Source organism: Brachyhypopomus gauderio, chromosome 14 (genome assembly GCF_052324685.1).
Source record: "Brachyhypopomus gauderio isolate BG-103 chromosome 14, BGAUD_0.2, whole genome shotgun sequence".
NCBI lineage: Eukaryota > Metazoa > Chordata > Actinopteri > Gymnotiformes > Hypopomidae > Brachyhypopomus > Brachyhypopomus gauderio.
The window spans coordinates 10391402-10411185 of NC_135224.1; the positions used below are offsets into that span (position 1 = coordinate 10391402).

At 39.2% G+C, this 19784-nt stretch overlaps 1 protein-coding gene and 1 non-coding gene across 3 annotated transcripts; one reads left to right on the forward strand and one right to left on the reverse strand.

Annotated features, from left to right (window-relative positions):
• The first annotated feature begins 3380 nt into the window (after nt 1–3380).
• Nucleotides 3381–8499, forward strand: LOC143475377 (uncharacterized). 2 transcript variants are annotated; one of them, XM_076973225.1, is made up of 9 exons: nt 3381–3685; nt 4024–4075; nt 4198–4413; nt 4696–4834; nt 5051–5202; nt 6272–6324; nt 6948–7072; nt 7246–7560; nt 7850–8499. In XM_076973225.1, the coding sequence occupies exons 3-9, from the start codon at nt 4199–4201 to the stop codon at nt 8201–8203; spliced, it is 1353 nt and encodes a 450-aa protein (XP_076829340.1). In that variant the 5' UTR covers nt 3381–3685; nt 4024–4075; nt 4198; the 3' UTR covers nt 8204–8499. The 2 variants fall into 2 exon arrangements, with proteins under 2 accessions (XP_076829340.1, XP_076829339.1); XM_076973224.1 differs by lacking the exon at nt 4024–4075 and having other exon boundaries at nt 3382–3685.
• A 129-nt stretch (nt 8500–8628) lies between these two features.
• trnat-agu (transfer RNA threonine (anticodon AGU)) lies at nt 8629–8702 on the reverse strand. Its single transcript has one exon. It is a non-coding gene; the product is annotated as a tRNA-Thr (tRNA).
• Nucleotides 8703–19784: the final 11082 nt, after the last annotated feature.

Here is a 19784-nt window from a genome sequence, read left to right on the forward strand (position 1 = left end):
ACCCCGCCCCACTCATTTGTCTCTGTGATCACCTCGTTAGTTCCCACGCCCCTTGTCATTAGTCACCTGCCCCTTGTTTAATGTCATTGTATTTAAGCCCCTGAGTCTCCCTTGTCCTTTGTCTGGTATTTTGATTGATTTGGATGTTTGACTGTTTGCTCATCGTATACCTGGCCGTAGTGTGTTCTTGTTTTTGATTCTTTTCTGTACTCGTGTTCCCCTGTCGTTGTTATGCCCGTGTTTGCGTGTTATACGGACTGCCCTCCTGTTATTGACCCTGCCTGGCTAAGCGACGACGATGATGGTAACTCCTTTAATAAATCTCGCTCTTCTCAGCGATTGTGTCCGTCTCCTCGCTCCGTGGCGCGAGCCACGTTACAATGTCCTTAATGACCTTCTCATACAAGCAGAAAAAACAGGCATGAGTAAATATTTTAGCAGCCATCACTAGCAAAATTAATGCATAAAAAACACACGTCTTAAAATCTACTAGTACACAAGTATTATGCAATTATGTATTCTGTTGTATTATCTGATTGTACCTTATTCTGAGGTGGTTCCTCATGTTGAGACACCCCAGCAGGATCCTGTTTGTTGAGACCCTCTTCCTTACACCAGCAGACTCCTAATACAAATAACAGACCCCATGTTAACATTGCCCTTACAAAGTTATTCTTTCCTGTACGGACACCCTAAGTACTCACCTGGAGACTTTTGTTGTCATGGTGCTTTAGCCTAAAAACGGTCTCCAACTCATCTTTGAGGAGGGCTTTGGATTACCCTGCCCAGTGTGCAAAGCGTTTTCCATGTCTAAAAAAAAAAACAATAAAAAATATATAATCATAAGACTGTTGTTATATTTACTGTAACTATGAACTATTATTATGACTATAACTATTATTATAAATATTACATGATGATAATAACTGTGTATACCCATCGAGTGCGTAATTCTCCATGAGGAGCACACACCACCATTTCCGGAGCACTGGCACATCACTCTAAATGAAAAAGTTAAACTAGTGTGTTAACTTAATATTGCAATTAAATTAAAATAAAAAACAAGGTTTAGTTGAAATAGGTTGAAACTACTTACAACTGAGAAGTCAAAGGGTGCATCCTGAACAATGTACAAGGCGTACTGTACAAAGAAACACCATGTATTATTTTTATATAAAACTGCTTAATTTTTGTAACTTAGGTTAATGTAGAAAATTATGTTGCTCTCTGTATATTTGATAGCGTTTATGTATGTACTATTATAAATATATATTTTAACATTTATTATCTGCTTAGTTTCATATATACAACATTAAACACGTATAACATAAAACTTGACCAGTACATACATGTTCAGGGTTACATACAGGCATATTGCAAGTAGTTCAAACACAGGCAATAGAGAAAAATGATGGCAGGGAAATAAGGTTTTCCACCACTAAATTTACACTTGTATACTTGGATATAATTTGTGCTGTACATAACAAATAAAAATAACAAGTGTATAATTTCATTAAGTAATTGCTCTCATATTCTTTCACATAGTCAAATATAATAAAGAATACATCTTTATAAATCTTGTATATCTGACCAAATCTTCACAGTGTGAGGGCAGTTCTAGAACAGATCTGAAGTGTTTCTCATCTAGGGGAAATTATAAAATACATTACTCCTACTGCACAGCTACTTTTCCTTTTCATAGACACATTGCTGCTATTATAAAAGACAGTCTTGTATGAGGTGACCAGTAGTTGATCATGTCATTTGATGCCTGTAAGGTTATTCATTTTGTTATATCTTTAACTCATTTCCAGATTTTTTTTGTTAAGATCTGCAGAAATGATAAAGATGAGTAAACCTGATTTATACTGGGCAGGTGTTGTGCATCTGTATGCCCAAGGAAGACATAGGTTCTCCACAGGCCAGAGGCCAGGAGCTAGAAGATAGATGGCTGTGATGCAGCACATCAAAAACATTTGACACCACTGACCATCAATCAGACTGTCCAGAAATCTGACATTTTGGAAAAAATAATTAAATGCAAATGTGGATATCATGAGGTAAGTAATAACATTGCATAGTTTCATTATTATTGTTTGTGGTGGTTGCCATAAATAATTTGGCTTTGGCTTTCTTATTGGCTCATTTAAAAGAACTACACTGGAAATCTCTTCCCATTGGTTTGGTGCTTCAGTGTTTAACAGTGTAATTACAGAATTAATCAGCTGTGTGGTGTCGTCAGGCATAAGGGAAATGTAAGCGCATGCCCATTTTTGTTTCAGACTAATGAGCAGGTTGGGTCAGCAACGGGTCAGCTGAGTGCATCTAATGCTAAAGGCCAGCTGCCAGGATCTGCCGCCCAGGCCAGACCAGGAAGTGAGCAGATAGAGTGAGAGATGGAGCGTCCTTCATCTGCTGCATACATCAGTTCACCCCCACATCTGCTTAAGATCAGTGAGTGTCACTAACATGCTCTGTGAGGAACTTGCAGCACGTCTTCTGATTCAGTGGCTGCTCTGGGCTCCCGGTGTTTTAACACTGGGCCCCAGGGAACAATATTTCGTCACCTTGTACTTGTACAATGTGTTTGACAATAAAGTTCACTCTGACTCTGTGTAAAAAGCAACTGGCCAGTGAGTACACCCAGCACTTATCTTATTATCATGTGCAAGAGCAATGTGATCAGTGTGGTGCTATTACCCGGGGGATAGTCGGACTGACGCTTCATATTGAGGCTGTCCGTGTTCGCAAAATTACTTCAGACTCTGGAAGTTCAGCCGGGGAACCAACCTGCCACTCCTTCTCTAACATCATCACAAATGGCAGACCTCCACAATGCTTCATCTTCACCTTCACCACAGCATATATCACAGACATCCCATACCATTCAGACTGCAAAAGTCAGTCAAAGAGCTAGGTCACTGGTAATACTCAGCTTCACTGAAAATGGTACTGTCACGCATCTGGACAGACTGTAAAAGAGAGGAAAAGTTCATTGTAAAATTGAAAAATATGATGAACAGCTTCAAATTTTTATATAATATTTTTTTAAAAGTATATATATATATATATACTTTTATATAATACTTAATTAATAAGTAATATAATTCCAAATCATTAAAATAAAATGTTGGTAGGATGTATGCAGATAGAATCTAACTTTTATTTTAAACGTTAAAATGTTTTAGATTTTTTTTGTTTTTGTTTCCACTCAGATTGTGTTCATTTGCAATCAATTTTCACATTTAAAATACTTGTTTGCATAGGCTACCTATAGGCAATCACTGCGATGGGACGTTCTTGTACTTTCTCATAGACACCTATCGATGCCGCTGTTTGACTACTTTTTGTGCAATAGAGGTAAGCACAAACTACTCTTCCTTTGTTTGCGCTTGTATATATTGACATAAAAAGTCAAACGCACGAGCGTAGATAAGGATAATTTAACCTTGAATTATTCGTGAACTCAATTACTCGACGAAATGTTAGGCTCTTCATAACCCTAGCCTAAAACTCTCCGCCAAAGGGTTAATTAGACTTTGCTTTTGAGACTTTGCGTGTTTGGACGGACGTCAAAGGTCTTAAAATATAAATGGGCGGGTGAGCGAGTTCTTTTCCCTCTGCGCCGTTGTCAGCCACAGGGTTCATGTTGGACTGTAGCTGTTGAACAGTGAATCGGATTACAGTAAGTAGGCAAACTCCTGCGAGGAACTGCAGGCTACGAATACCATTTCCGCGTATTAGCATTTGATTTATCACTATTCAAATGTTGCTAAAGCTATTGTTTTCCATTAGGTTTATCAGGATTTAACGACCCAATTAATTCAGTCAGGGTTAATTACTTCTCTGATCATGTTGGATTGCTCAACACATCGACTAAGCTAATGTAGCTCTCCTACACCGAGCCTTTTTTTTAAAGCACTACTGTATCTCTACAACTAAGTGCTCGAGAGTACATTAAGGGTAAACAGCTTCATAATAAGGTTTGGTGTTATTTATTGTTGGTTCGTATTGGCTATGCAGGAATATAACACAGAGACAGTAACATCCCTTACCAACAACTAAGTTTATAATGGTAATTTTGACTGCCCTCCTCTTCAACACACGCACGCACGCACGTTTCTGCATTTTTAAAAATATCTTGCAAGTCTGTGCGCGCCGTTATCAGCAGGCATTTAATTTTCATGCTCTTGTCAGGATGTCTCGGTTGGGAAAGCTGCGCGTAGCTGTTATAGGGGCTGGTGCGGCGGGACTGTGTGCCGCACGCCATCTCCTCTCCCGGCAGGACATTTTCGCCCCGCCAGTGGTGTACGAACTGACCAAGCATATAGGGGGAACATGGGTTTATGAAGAACGGGTGGGATCCTTCGACAACGGCCTGCCAATCCATAGCAGCATGTACCGGGATCTAAGGTGAATGTCTATAAAAGTTATAGCATTCAAAGTGTATTTTTTTTGTATGCTGATTTAAATGTTGTGTTAGAACCACAAGGTTTAATTTCAACTTCATGGGGGGACACTGCTCACACCACCCAATTATAAAAATAAAAAACTCCCTATGGTGTAACTAACAGAAGCAATGAACTAATTTCTCAGTGAACCTGTAAAATTGGCAATTTACATTAGCCTACTGCATTATAGCCAATGTCTCCAGAGAAACAGATCTTCTTACCATTCATTTCTCCCATGTTGCAGGACCAATATTCCCAAAGAGGTGATGTCATTCCCAGATTTCCCCTTTGCAAAGCATCTCCCCTCATTTGTCCATCACACAGAGGTGCGGAAATACCTGGAGCAGTACTGTGACCATTTCGGTCTTCGGGACCACATTCAGGTATGGTTCATATATAAATATATAGATATGTGTGCATATGCCCTATTATCCATCTATTCATTGATTTATAATAATTACCTGAGCAGCATTATATAAAAAAAGTTCATAACTGTGCATTTTATAGATTTTGTAAGATCACCAAAGTATAATCCTGCTCTTAGAAAACCCATGCACCTTAGAAAATATGTGTACCGCACCTCTCGTAACCCCATTTAGTTTGACACCATGGTGGATGCAGTGAGCCCAATTAAAGTTGAGAAGGGATGGAAAGGTTTGGGTTGGGACATCACCACGAGTGATATCAGTGATGGTCTAGACCGCCGCAAATCCACCAAGGACACCTTTGATGCTGTTTTGGTGTGTAATGGGTAAGTACGTTAAGTTGAGGACTGTAAAATGCTGGAAAATTCAGTACACAAACACAAAATTCTGTAAACAAAGCTGCATTAGAGTATAATAGGTGATTTGCTGTGTGAAATGTTTCAACATGTGATTCTGTCTCAGCACTAAAATACCTGATATGGGAACCTAAGGCTTGTGAAGACAGCATTCTCAGTTTGTTGATAGAAGGTGAATGGGGCAAAGGTTAACTGATCACTTTCAAAGAAGTAGCACACTCCTGAATTCTTGTGTTGGTTCAGAATGCTTTAAAAAAAATTTTTTTAATTATTATGCATTTCACAACAATTAGCCAATTAATAGCCATCTTTCTTGCACATTATTGAAATTTGAGAGCTCTATGCAGGCAACAAAATGCGTAGCGTACGGTCCCGTACCACCAGACTGGGAAACAGCTTCTTTCCACAAGCCATCAGACTCATCAACACACTGATGAGAACTACATAAACACTCCAAAGTTACTCATAATCATTCCATTTCTTTCATCATGCACCTTGCACTTTACCCTTGCACCTTACATATTACATCCAACTACTTGACCACTGACTGTCCTTTCTGCTGCTATGTGTATGTATGTATACCTACCTATTGTCTAGTATTTTAGCCCTTTTACTGCATACTGTGTGTGTGTGTGTGTGTGTGTGTGTGTCTAGCCTTTGTTTTTTTACTGCACACTGTGTGTGTGTGTGTGTGTATGTGTGTGTGTGTGTATTACTATGTTAATATTCTGTAACAGTATGTTAATTTGCACTGCTTGTGTGTGTATGTGTGTGTGTAAGTGAGTTAGTGAGTGATTATCAATATATGTTTGCTAAACTGCACATTGGAACTGGCCAAACGCAATTTCAAACTTCTGTGTTAACCTTGTTACATAGATTTTTGACAATAAAGTTCTCTTGACTTGACTTGAAATATTTCTTGATTAACAATGAGTTTGATATTCACATTATTGTGTTATTTTCTAGTATAAAGTGAATGGGCTGGACCTTTCATGATATATGACATCCAGTGTATCTCTTTTTTTATTTTTAATTCTAGACATTTCTTTGACTCATACATCCCTAACATACCAGGACTGGAGAAGTTCAAAGGTATGTGTGTATCTGCCGCACACTGCAGTGTTATATAATATGAGCATATAAGGTTTATACACTTTCTTATCTTTTTCCAGTGACAGGTGCTATTGGTCATTATTTATCAGCATTAACAGTTATATTTTACATCAGGCCTTGCATTGTGCTGTTGGTTTTGGTGGCATATGACTTGAATCAGATCTGTCATGATTAGAACTTTGAGCCATAAGGTGTTTCTCTCAAAGGTACAGGGTAATGACCCTGATCATGTGATCATGTCATTCTAAATACAGAATCCACAGTGTTATCAAACCCCATTTCAAGTGTGATTTGAGGCAAGAGACTAAAATCAGCCATGTCTGACTTTTTTGAGGAAAACATGTCATGTCTTTGCATAGCGCGCACTGAAGTATGATTTACACCATTCTTTGACATATCCAGTTTTTTTTTCTCAATATAGGACCTATTTTGTAAAAAGAAACCTCTATACCTAGAAACTATGCAGACACTGTATGCATCAATGTCTTTGGGCATAGGCATACTTTTACATGTAGAATTTTGGGAAGGAGGTGGCAAAAAGCAATTTTTCCAGACACCAAGACTGTGTGTATGTGTGTGTATTTGTGTGTGTGTGCATGTAGGTATACTGATGCACAGTCATGAGTATCGCAATGCAGAACCCTTTGCCGGAAAGTCAGTGGTGCTTCTGGGAGCTGGACTTTCTGGACTGGACCTTGCGTTGGAACTGTCTAATGTCAACGCTGAGGTCTTTCACCATAGTTTTTCACCTGAACATCCATTCTATGTTACCTTAACAGTGCATCAACATGTGGCTAATGTTGATTTTCACATGCGCTGTTCTTCCATTTCTTCTATTGTTAAAAGAGGGACCCGTCGATGAGCATAAATGAGCGTAATGAGCGTTTGCTCTTCCAACAGGTGATCCTGAGCCATGGTCAGCAGCGCCTGACCGGCACCCTACCCCCAGGAGTAGAGCAGGCGTTTCCAGTGTCCAGAGTCCTGGAAGATGGCACGCTGGAGTTCCAGGATGGGAGGCAGGCAGCGCCAGATGTGTTTTTGTTTTGTACGGGCTACAACTTCACCTTCCCATTCCTGGATGAGCAGGTGGGCGTGCAGGTGAAAGACCACTTGGTCTTCCCACTCTACAAGTTTCTGGTGCCTCCTGCCTACCCATCGCTCTTCATAGTGGGCATCTGCCGAGCGATATGCCCCTTCCCACACTTCCATGTTCAGGTGAGTCACGTGGTAAAATTGGGTACTTTTTTGAGTGAGCAGGCATTAAAAAACCTTCATCTTTTTTATTAACTATCGGCACAGTGTTTCTCTTTGAAGACTTTTAGAAGGAAAGGAGTTACAATATTTATGAAGCACTATTTAATGCAATTCAGATTTGTGGGCAAAGATATGAAATTGTGATTATTAATGCTGCAGTAACCACCATGATAGCAGATGCTTATTCATTTTTTTGCCTTTTTTCCTCTCCCTTCCTGTCTTCCCTTGCTGGTTTTGTCTCCCCTCCCAGTCTAAGTTCATCATCTCTGTGCTCGATGGCACCTTCCCCCTGCCCTCCCGTGAGCAAATGGAAAAGGATTTCGAGCTGGACATCGCGGCCCGCCGTGCCCGTGGAATCGCCACACGACACATCCTGAAACTGGATTCTGAACAGTGGGCCTACAATGAAGAGCTGGCCAGGCTGGGGGGGTTCCAGCCCCTCCCCCCTTACTGGAGCAACCTGTATGAGTCCAACAAGGTGTTCCGTGCCCGGCAGATGCTCAGCTACAAGACGTATAACTATACTGTCCTCAATGAGAAGGACTGGATGGTGCAGAATCTGCAAGGTCAACAGTTGCAGAAACCCCAACTTAAACAGATGTGATGAGGGTAGCTTTTCTTATGGAAAACTAATTCAGTGAGCTACATTTTGCATTCATTTCCAAGTTTAAAAGTTTCTTATCATTTAGTATACTGAGGAAAAACATCTATATTACTCATTTATTATAGATAACTTATATTATATATAGATAGCTTCATGCCTAAGTGACCTTTATTAATGTGACTTTTTCTCCTACTTAACAAAAATAATGGTGCTCATTTAATGTATGCTGCTTATTATTCTCTGAACTACTTGTTTCCTTCTGTGAACAATAAAACTGTGGTTTTCTTTCTCTTAGAATGCCTCGTGATTGGTTGAACAATTCACACTGATGTTTGTGCATGTATTTTTTATAAATTCATTGTAACAGTACAATGCTATAGTGGAATTATTTCGTGCAATTAGTCTATTTTGTTGTTGTTCCGAAAAGGCACCGCTGGGATTCGAACCCAGGATCTCCTGTTTACTAGACAGGCGCTTTAACCAACTAAGCCACGGCGCCTGCCTTTAACACCTAAGACGATGACGTCATGAGTATGGCCCACGTCCCAGGCTTACATAATAAGTGGGTCAAAATCAGGTCAAATGTCGCTAGTCGACATTTCAGTGCGGACTGGAGAGTTGTTACTTGTTCTGCATAAAATGCATAGTCAGCCAAAAAGTAATCTTATTCGCTCATTGATACAGGATGATAAATTGCCTAGCGTTATACATATTGATACTAAATTACAGAGCAAGACAGAATATCCTGAAAATGTAAGTCTAATAACAGAAAGCTACACAGCTAGGCCAAAAATAAGTATGTTTATTTTTACTTACTCCCCTGCATGTTTAATTACAACCCAACATAATTCGTATTTGCCGATTTATAAGTCCACAAAATGTAGATTGATGAATTCATAAAATAGCCTAGTCACCCACATGGTGGCACCCTATCTTAACTGAAAACGGTGATGCCAGATCACGCGAGAGAAACAAGAAACCAGTCCAAAAGAAAAAAAAGAAGTTGCGTAACGAGCTAGGGTTAGGGTTAGGCTGAATTATGTTGTCAATGAAGTCAAAACAAAGATAGCTATCAGTTTGCTTTTATATGCACAGGAACTCTATAAAAGTCACCTGTGAGGGGGGGAGGGGGGTAGTGAGTTGTTGTGGACAGATTTTGCAATAGGACAAAACTAAGGAAGAATCTGATCAGCAACTTCATTATAAACACCAAACCACAGGAAAAATGTGAAAACCTAAACATGTACTTTAGGTTTTAAAAAAAGCAAGTCCAAACTTAGTTAATAAGACTTGGCAACAGTGTAAGGTAAGTGTAAGGTCTACATATCACTAATAAACTCAACGGCTAGCTAGATGTCCAGTCAACAAACAACATATCAGATAGGATATTCTAAGGAACAGTGGAGAGTCTTCAATAATATGTGTAAGTGAACGTTAAAGAGAACTCTGCTTGGGAACAGGAAACCAACTCAGAAAAGGCCACCAGACACTGATGATTCTAGAGTCCGTTGGGGCCATTAGGGAATACAGACATCATACTGTCATCTCATACTGTCTCAAACGGTCATTGCCACTACCGAATGACCGTTGTGTATGAAAGGTGCTATATAAATAAACCTGCCTTGCCTTGCCTTACTGTGGGCAGTACCCCCCCCCCATCCCCCCCCCCCCACCCCACATTATCTACACTGACGTAGGGTCCCTAACAGTCAAGCAGCGGCAGGGAACGACAAAATGACTTTGCTAGAATGTCAAAGTCAGCTAACAAACGTAGAGAGGAAGTTCTGACACACCAACTGTTGGTATTCGGAAATCGAGCCTGAGACCCCATGATTTTGAAACACAACCATGGGTGTGCAGCCCTCCAAAGCTTCTTTCATAATTTCTGTTATCCCCAGAATTACAGAGTGAACATCCTGAATTTTGAGATATTGTTTGAGTTCTGCACCAAAGATGCTTAAGTCATGACCTCCTATCTATCAATCCTGACCTGTTTCACTTGCCATTAAAACAAAAGACTGTTAAGTGAGCAATGATTGTCACTTAATATATGGATATGTGGATAATCTATGATAGATTTGATGTTTATACAGTAGCATTTTAGTGCAGACTGAATTCATGTTCCTGTAGATTACATACTGCCCCGGGGGGAAATGCTTCAGAACATTTCCAGCAATAACAGATTAGTCATGTGATAATCTGCCACTCTCTTTGTGGTAACTGGTGTCTTCACCTTAATGGAATGTTTTGTTTCTTGGAAAACAGATTGTTCTGCACAACATTTTTAGTACACAACAGTTCGTATATTCTGGAAAAACCCAATGTTTACAGTTTTCTTAACATCTGTAGAGCATATTTTTCTGGCAGTTACAGAATTTTCTTCACAACTTTCAACATAATGTTAGTATAGCAATATTTGCCTGTGCATTTTATGTGTGTGTGCATGAATGAATTCCTGATTATAGCAGTGTTACATTTTCTATATTCACAATTCTACCAAAATATTATTGACTTTTACATAGTAAAGCACATATCTTGAAGGCAAAAAGCAATTTGTAATACTACTGCAATCTAAATAATGTATATGTAATTTTACAGGGAACCATATATTAATTACAAAAAAACAAAAAACTCTGGACCCCACAGGATTTAAAAATATTTCTAGAGTGGATGTGAATTTTTCTTTCCTAGGAGGTTTACCACAGCAATGCAAACCTACCACTTAATTAACATTAATAAGATTTTTTAGATGTGTAAACCTATGATGATTGGTTGTGATGAATTACCTATGAATTGTCACAGTCATGACAATAAACACAGTCATGACAATAACACACACACACACACACACACACACACACACACACACACACACACACACACACACACACACACACACCCACGCACGCACACACACACACACACACACACACACACACACACACACACACACACACACACACACACACACACACACACACACACACACACACATGTATCTAAAACCCACAGAAATTAATTAAAGACCTGGCTCATGATTCTAATTCTTGTCCACATATGTCAGAAGCCTGCTAAAGTATCGCATACTCCAACACATCTGTTATTCGTAGGGTTGCTGTACTGCCTAGTGTGTTGTTTTGTTTGTTATTTTCATATTGCTTTTGGTAGGATGGGTAGGATTGTAATCCTTCCTTGTGTTCCATGAAATCTTCTAATCACTTTGCCTCCTGAATTTAATGTGGAGATACTTCAGGAGATATAATGCTGTCCAATGAACAATACCAAAACAGGAATTGGTATATACATATATAGGCAATTCGTAAAGCAATGTTATTGCATTATTATTGTTATTAAAGTGTTTTACACTCACAGCCTCAAAGATAATGCTTCAGATCCAATCAGGAGAAATAAAAAGTTTACCAACTGGATGTTCTTCAACAACACAAAAAAGCTGAAACAACCCGTTCCTAAAGCCTGTTCATTTCAGAGCGGAAGACATTTCCTCAGCTCATTCCAGCAGCCATGAACACCACTTTGAAATGTATTCTCGGGTCATGACGAAACCTGGAAATTTAAGGATTGCTATGCAGGAAGACTAAAACATTCACCAACAAAAACAGATAATAGCCTAATGTCTATAATAGTTCTTGTCTTTACTTTTTATCCTGGAATAGATAAGTGTTGCAAAACTCCCATTTTGAAAAACTATGGGTATGATATTGTACTCTCCTCCCATTTAGATTCTGTGAAATTGAGCCTCCCCAGCAATTTGGGCCAAATTACTCAGGAACAGAAATATGGCATAAATTTCCATTGTGGTGCATTCTGGGATGTTACAGTGTTATCTTTCAGTGTGGCATTTCAGGAAATGTCCTAATCTACACATAAGCACACTTTCAGAATTCTAACCAAGCAAGATGGAATGACTCAGTCATGCCATTAATATTAGTAATTATATTCAAAATTTTCCATGATTTGTGTTTTATCCACCCACTCAGGAAGTCTGTTTTAATATCAGCGTATACTGTATATTTAACATTATGATTTTAATAATCTTTGGAATTTATCATTTTTTTATTCGTTTGTTTGTTTTTTTGCACCTTTGCCCATATTACAGAATTATTTTGCCCTTATTATGGAATGTGTCATTATCAAGAAAAAGGCATCTGCTTTGCCATGTAGAAAATCTGAATAACTTTGCAGATGTTGTCCTGTAAAACAGCATGGCTTCCGTTGAAACTGAATTCATGGCATTCCCATCATGTTTTATTTTTCCAATGAAGTTACAGTATTATTTAGTGTATTTAGACCTACATGAACTGCTGTGGCAGAGAAAAAAACAATGCTTTTCACCATCCTTTTTAAGTTGTTATGTTGTACTAAGGATTCTACTAATTTTTAGAAACAAAAAACAACAACATAATGAATGTCATGTCAGCATCTGTTAGCTTATTTCAAAGAATACAGAGCCACAAAGAACCTGAAGAGTGGAGTGAAACTTAACAGTAGTTTCTACACCCCAAGTCTTTTATTCAGGCAGCCACAGTGGTGAACAAGAAAAAGGAAAACATAAGAAACTCTTAAGAAAAACAAAAAACACTATAGTTGTATATGAGTTCTGTGGGAGTTCTGTATGAGTTTGACAATCCCAGTGGTAGATGTAAGCTTCTTCTGTACTGTGAACTTACATTACACAATTGTGAGCAAGGCAAACTGAAAAACCACATGGTCAGTGGAATATTTGAGCTGTGGTGATGATGCATCAGTGGTTATAGAAGGTTTCCCTTTTTACTTTTAGTGGAGAAACTACTGGAAAAAGGACACAAGGGTAATGATGAGGCAAACTTGCCTCATGTACAAGAATGCACAAGGGAGAGTGAAAGGGTCCTGTGTGTGTGTGGGGGGGATGTGTATCCAAGAAAGAGAAAGAAACAACCAATGCTTGTGTAATGTGCATGACATGTGCGAATAGTATTATAGAGATACATATTTTCCTAGTTCCATGTATACCTTCACTGTGGAGTTTGGAGCTGATACACTGTGGTTTCTTTGTGGTTATAGTATGTCTTTCACAGCAAGGCATGAGGTGTCTGAAGGAACACCCCTCAATCAAACAAACACATATACACACACACACACACACACACACACACACACACACACACACACACACACACATACACACACACACACACACACACACACACACACACACACACACACACACACACAAATGAATTCTTTATTTGGATTACCGTATAAAATGTTTAGAGTCACTATGCAATTCAAATGTCTGCCCACAAATATTTTAACATTGAGCTAAATATATAGCATGATAACCCTGTATTGTTTAGTTGTAAGGGGTTCAGTGACCCAGTAAAAATCAAGTTGAGCCATGTTTCGCATGCTTTGTGTGTCTAGTCTAGTCCAGGCTAGATAAGGAAGATAGACCCAAGACCAACCAGGGGAGAATCACTGCGGCTTACTGTCGCTCATGGACAGTGACTCCATTTCATTCAAAATGCTATGTGTCTGTGAGTGAATTAGATCATGCACTTGGGTATTGCATTTCAGAACAAGAGCACTGTTCTGAGATCAGCTTTTGCATTATTGTAATAAATGCAAGTGGACAGGATGACCCTCGATCCTAAAAACCTAACAATATTCATGACCTAATGGAAAGTCAAAGGATTTCCTTTCTAGACAGATGATGATTTCCTTAAGGGTTTCAGACCATAACAGGGGATGTTCTCACTGTTGATAACAAGACACACAGACACAAACACCTTTATGTGAATGACTCACCATTGCCAGCATGTCAGGAAAATTCTGAGTCACAGATACACATAGACACCAATACACACACATTCCAACTTTAAAAGACAAGATATTTGATTAACCTGACTTTTTACCTCATTTAGCTGTAACAATTCTAGCAAGAATGCTGTAATGAAATGCCACCATTACAATTTCATATGGAAAACTGTTTGCTCAGGTATTTTGTATGTGGTTGTCAGGGTGTGTACCGTTGCTCTCTCACTCAGATGCATGTCTGGTCAACACAGAGTGGTGTATCTTATGTAACTGTCTGACTGTTGCCATGGAACAGAGAAAAGCGCAGTGCGTAATGTAAATGGACAGTGAAACAGATCTGGTGGTTTGACTCTGTACTCCAGCACACTCAATCTGAAATGAGGTTAAATGGCAGTATGTTCAACCCATGTGCCATGCTTGCACGGATGTAATTTTGGGGGGGGGCGGGCTTTCAAAAAGCCGGCCTTGGTCCCCCCCAGTTTTTACGGTTAAAACCAAATATTTAAATAGCGATGAATCCATGTCCCCCCCACTTTTTATTACAAAATTACGTCCATGCATGCTAGCCAGTGCTGGGGGCTTAATAAGGCTTATTCTTTACCTACTGATCCATGCCATCTGTTTGACCTGCCGTCCTTGCCCCTGTGTCTGTTGTGCGGTCCCTGTCTCCCTTTCAAATCCTTCCCTCTTTCCGTCAATGTGCAAAATCAACCTTAGGCTTCCAACATATAATCACTTTAATCATGTGATTATCTGAAGTTGAGTCAGGGCAGAGGAAGAGGATCCAAACGCGAGAAACACAGACGGCGAGCAACAAACATCGAGCGAGATACGAATATACATACAGTGATAAGCACTGCAGTACTAGCGCATGCACAGGACATAGTCAGGACAGTGACTAACGTGGAGCATGTGGACACAAAGGTTTAAATACAAGCATTAACAACACTAACTTGACTAATGAGCTAACAAGGGTGGGCATGGCAACAAAAAAAGACCAAACAATAGCACACCAACCTCTGGAATGGTGACTCCCAGGGCCGAGGTGGGCCAGGAGCCTCCACACAAGGATGAATGAATGTTCAATTTATATAGCACCTTTCAAGATACCCAAGGTCGCTTTACAATTTTAACACAGGTACAAGTCTTACATGGCCAACTGGCGAGAAGTGGCGACCAATTGCACACTGCATTGAAAAGAGCAGCTGCAGGAGACGGCATCATATTCATTTACATTTACATTTACATGTATAGCATTTAGCAGACGCTCTTATCCAGAGCGACTTACAAAAGTGCTACGTAGTTGCTTGGAATCTCCAAGGTAGTATAGATAGTCCTGAACACAAGGTACTCTACGCTGGAAAAACCACTAGACGAAAGTCATATGATACCTAACAAATATGCCAAGTCATTATTATACCTGAATATACACATCACCTGAGGAAAAAGACAGTAAGCAATTCCTGTAACCCAATTATGCACAATACCTGAGAAAAAGACAGTAAGCAATAGCTATAACAAACATCTGAGGAAAGAGACGATAAAGCACCGAAGACAAAAGCATAATTATGTAAAGTGCACTTGAAAGAGGTGGGTCTTCAGTCGTTGTCTGAAGACAGCAAGCAGGGGCGGTGACACGGGGGGGCGAAAGGGGGCGTCGCCCCCTCAGGCGAAATGTCCCGCCCCCTTAATAATAAGACCCAATTATTTAGGGTTCAGGGTTTATTTACCTCTGATTTATATTTATGATTCAATGAGTTACTAGTTCGCTGTGGGGCCAACCACTGACGATCGATCGATCCCCCCCGTCAAGAATTTATGTTCGCCCCCCCCGGGTCAACAACTTACGTTCGCCACCCCAAAATTTTCTGACGCCCCCCCCACTGTATATGTCCTGGTGCCGGCCCTGCAGCAAGTGACTCCGATGTTTGGACACACAAGGGAAGTTCATTTCACCACCTTGGAGCCAGGACAGGGCAAAGTCTGGATGCTTGTCTCCCATGTGTCCTGGATGCTGGAGGGTCACGACGAGTCATACTTGAGGCGCGGAGGGCTCTAGGTATGCTTCTGGGCTTTACCATGGCCATCAAGTAAGGAGGAGCTGGACCACTCTTTGCCTTGTAGGCCAGCACCAGGGTTTTATATTTGATGCGGGCAGCTACCGGAAGCCAGTGGAGGGAGGACAGCAAGGGAGTGACATGGCTGAACTTGGGAAGGTTGAAGACCAGCCGAGCTGCAACGTTCTGGATCAGTTGCAGGGGTTTGATGGCATATTCATGAAAAGATTCAATATTTTACATCTTTATGATTATAATCCATATAATTAATTTTACATCAGGGATACTAGGAATGTCCTATGATCTAACGCAAAATGGCAATGTAGGATGCTAGGAAATACCCTTAAGGGAAAACACCCAAGTCTTAAAAAGTTACTTAAAAGCTGACTGGGAAAAGACACTACAGATAAGCCAGACTAGGACCTAATCAACAAGATACAAACACAAATGGTAGAACAGTACATACAACAGATGCAATGAATTAGGGACAAAACAGCACAGTTTGACAAACAAACCACATTGGCAAGGACACAAACAACAACAATAACCACGAACAAAGCACAAACCAGAATCATGTTCATAATCAAAGACTGACCTACAAACAATGACTGAAAACAAAAGGCATGTATACTTAAACTAACATGATCGAGTAAACCAGGACCACCTGAAAACAATAACCTAACTAAAGCTAAACCTAAAGCTAAACCACACTAATAAACTAAACTAATAAGGCAGAGATATAAACAATAAGGCATGGAAAACTGAATTAATAAGAAAAGCACATGGGATACAAAACAAAGATATCATTGACAGGTGAGAGCAGAAATAGCTGTATTACCAGGCATGACAGGTTTACATTCTGAACTGCAATAATCAATTTCAATCAAACATTTACCATTTTACCATTAGAGTAGGATATGGAAGTCATCATAGCAACTTAAACATAAAACTAGAAAGATTCATGTAAATTACAGGAGTCCCAGCCACCTATCTGAACATACCAGCAAAGTAAATTTACTTTATTTATTATTACCAGTCAATAATTATATTGTTGACTAAAGCGAGCATTGAAACAAGGCACACACAGAACTCAGTTAACTCACACCACAGACACAAGCCCTTAGTCATCACAACCACAAAACAGTTGGTTGTTAGACTAATTTCTATCCACCCCTTTGATGGGATATTCAGGGATAATACTGCCTTATGTACCTCCAGTAAAGCTATTTATTGCCAAAGGCTAAGATTTTGTCTGTGTCCTTGGGATAGAATTAAGTAGTCAGTCGCATACATAATCTTAAAATAAATTGTAATTCTATGTAATTCTGTATTAAAACAACAACTGTTACATTTACATAATGCACTTATGTGACCAGTGTGGCACAGTTTCTAACCGTATGAAGTTATATAATTTTTTTGTTTAAATGTTTAAGTAAAAGTTCTGGCTACTGGTAACAGGTATGATCTTGTGCCTTCACTTTACCACATACTCTTGCTGTTTTGGCCATAGATAACCATGGTTTAGTTTTACCAGAAGTTTTGTATCTTTGAAACAAGAAATAATTCTAGATATATAACTACATATACATTTTTTAAAATTTCATTTACTTTTTTGGATACTGATTGACATGATGCAGTTTGCACCCCACAGGAGTGACATGCCCATTCACTCACACATAAACACACACTCACCACATCACACCTGCAATAGTCCCAATCACTCACTTATTATTTATTGTATGTACCTGTCCCACATTTGCCCTCCTTTCTCTCTATTATTTAAGTCCACAGGAAGTTGCCATAGGCACTGTGTGTTGCCACTCATCTTCCGTCTGACGCTGTCGCCTGTACTTGACCTCAAGCACCTTTCTTTTCCCCATTTAACCTACGCATGGGGCTATTTTTGCTGCTTTGTCAACTTTTTGTTTTTGAATTTGCAATTGAGTAAAGCTGTGATGGAGAAAAAGTTTCTCAAGACTCTCACTTGTGTCTTGCTTCCTTCTTGCCACCAACATCACACTGCTCTATAAGTGTGCTGTGACCAAGTTATCTTTTGTTCTTTTGTGTGTGTGGTAACAGACAATTCAAACAGTCGCAAAAATTCAGCTTAAGTTACAATTACACAGTCATATGTTTTTATGTTTCAGACTAAACATACTTACTAAAATCTTTTGGCATGTTATGACTTCACACTATTACAAAACCTTGAAGAAGGCTGTGCTCTGTGTGAAATACAAGTATTTAACATTTGTTTTTAAATACATTTCTTGTTGAGGCTGGGATCTCAGAGTAACATTCCACATCTTGTCAGAGTATTACAGTACTATCTTAAAGTATACATTCAGAGAAATTCAGATGTAAATGGGGTCAATGGATATTTACATCTATTTACGTCTATATTACGTACGTGTATATAACGTCTTCATCTTGTACACTAACTCAAAATTTTTCTTTAAGATACTACTGTATTTAAAAATAGCTCTTTGTATGATATTCCTGGTATGGGTCTATCTTTTTGTAGAAAAAAAGCAAAGAACAGCCTGGCCTTGTTAGAATTCCTGAACTGTGAAACATGTGTGAAAACACTACATTCATGGTAGTCACCAGACAGTTTACATTTGAAAATTACTCCACACCTGCTATAGACATATACCTCATGACATGTGTTTCTATAGACATATGTGTCTTGATGGTATAATATAATACTATATGTGTTAGAATGGATTGTGTTCAGTCTTTATAACTTTCTAAGTTATGCTAGGAGTTTTACATTTGTTTTGACACTTCAGAGGGCTGAAACAAAGCATATGGTTTTCCCCTGGCACGCTTTCTCCCAATTGGTCACTTCCTGTGCCTGTGCAGTTTGGCAACAACTTCATGCGTCACATGTGATTAGGCATTGAAAAATGGCAAAATCATTGTTCTACAATCACATGTAGATTACTGAACGCAGTCCTGAGTGCTGAGAGCACTTCTGAAATATAGGGTTTGGAATGTTTTAAAAGTAAAAAAAAAAGTAAAAGTGTCTGTAGCATCAGCATGAAATGAAACAAAATAAATTGACACTAGCTTTCTTCGTTGTACTGAGTAACTACAACCATGTAACTAAAGTGTGTGTCTAGTGATCGAGTGACAATATAAGTTATCTCTCTTGAGGTTGTGTGAGCAGTAGATCTAATGAACAAAAAGATAAACTACTGCTTTGCTTTGAACGTACGTAAACATTTTAGTTACTTCTTTATGCTATGTGTTTTGCAGCACTTGTTTAGCTATACATTCCAAAATGACACACCCTCACTTCAGGATTAGTGCATGTGATGGAGACTGTCACTCTCCAAAGGGGATGATGAGTTGATGGACACCTGGATGTTCTGGATGCTGTGGCTATTATGTGGGTCCAAATTTGGAAATGCTGACTGACAACTTTTATACCTGCTGTTGGGGTCGGAGGTTATGCAGAGGGCATGCTTTCCTTTGAGTAAAGGAAGGAATCCCCGAACTCTCACTCATACCATCAAACACACGCACACACCACTTCTGCTTTCCATCTATACTTTTGCCTTAATGTGCTCAGTCACTTCTCATTTTACTCATCCTCTCCTGATTAAGATAAAGGTTTCTAGTATCCCACGTAATGGGAAGAAAAATATACCGATTGCTGCAGTTTTACTCTCATATTAAAATCTCATATACATCTTGTAGTTGTATTT

Bases quoted from the DNA above. Each gene is read 5' to 3' on its own strand.
- LOC143475377 (XM_076973225.1), top strand. From the start codon at position 4,199: ATGTCTCGGTTGGGAAAGCTGCGCGTAGCTGTTATAGGGGCTGGTGCG. The intron at 4,835-5,050 runs GTATGGTTCATA...AACCCCATTTAG, and splicing joins GTCTTCGGGACCACATTCAG to TTTGACACCATGGTGGATGC. The intron at 7,073-7,245 runs GTCTTTCACCAT...CTCTTCCAACAG, and splicing joins TGTCTAATGTCAACGCTGAG to GTGATCCTGAGCCATGGTCA.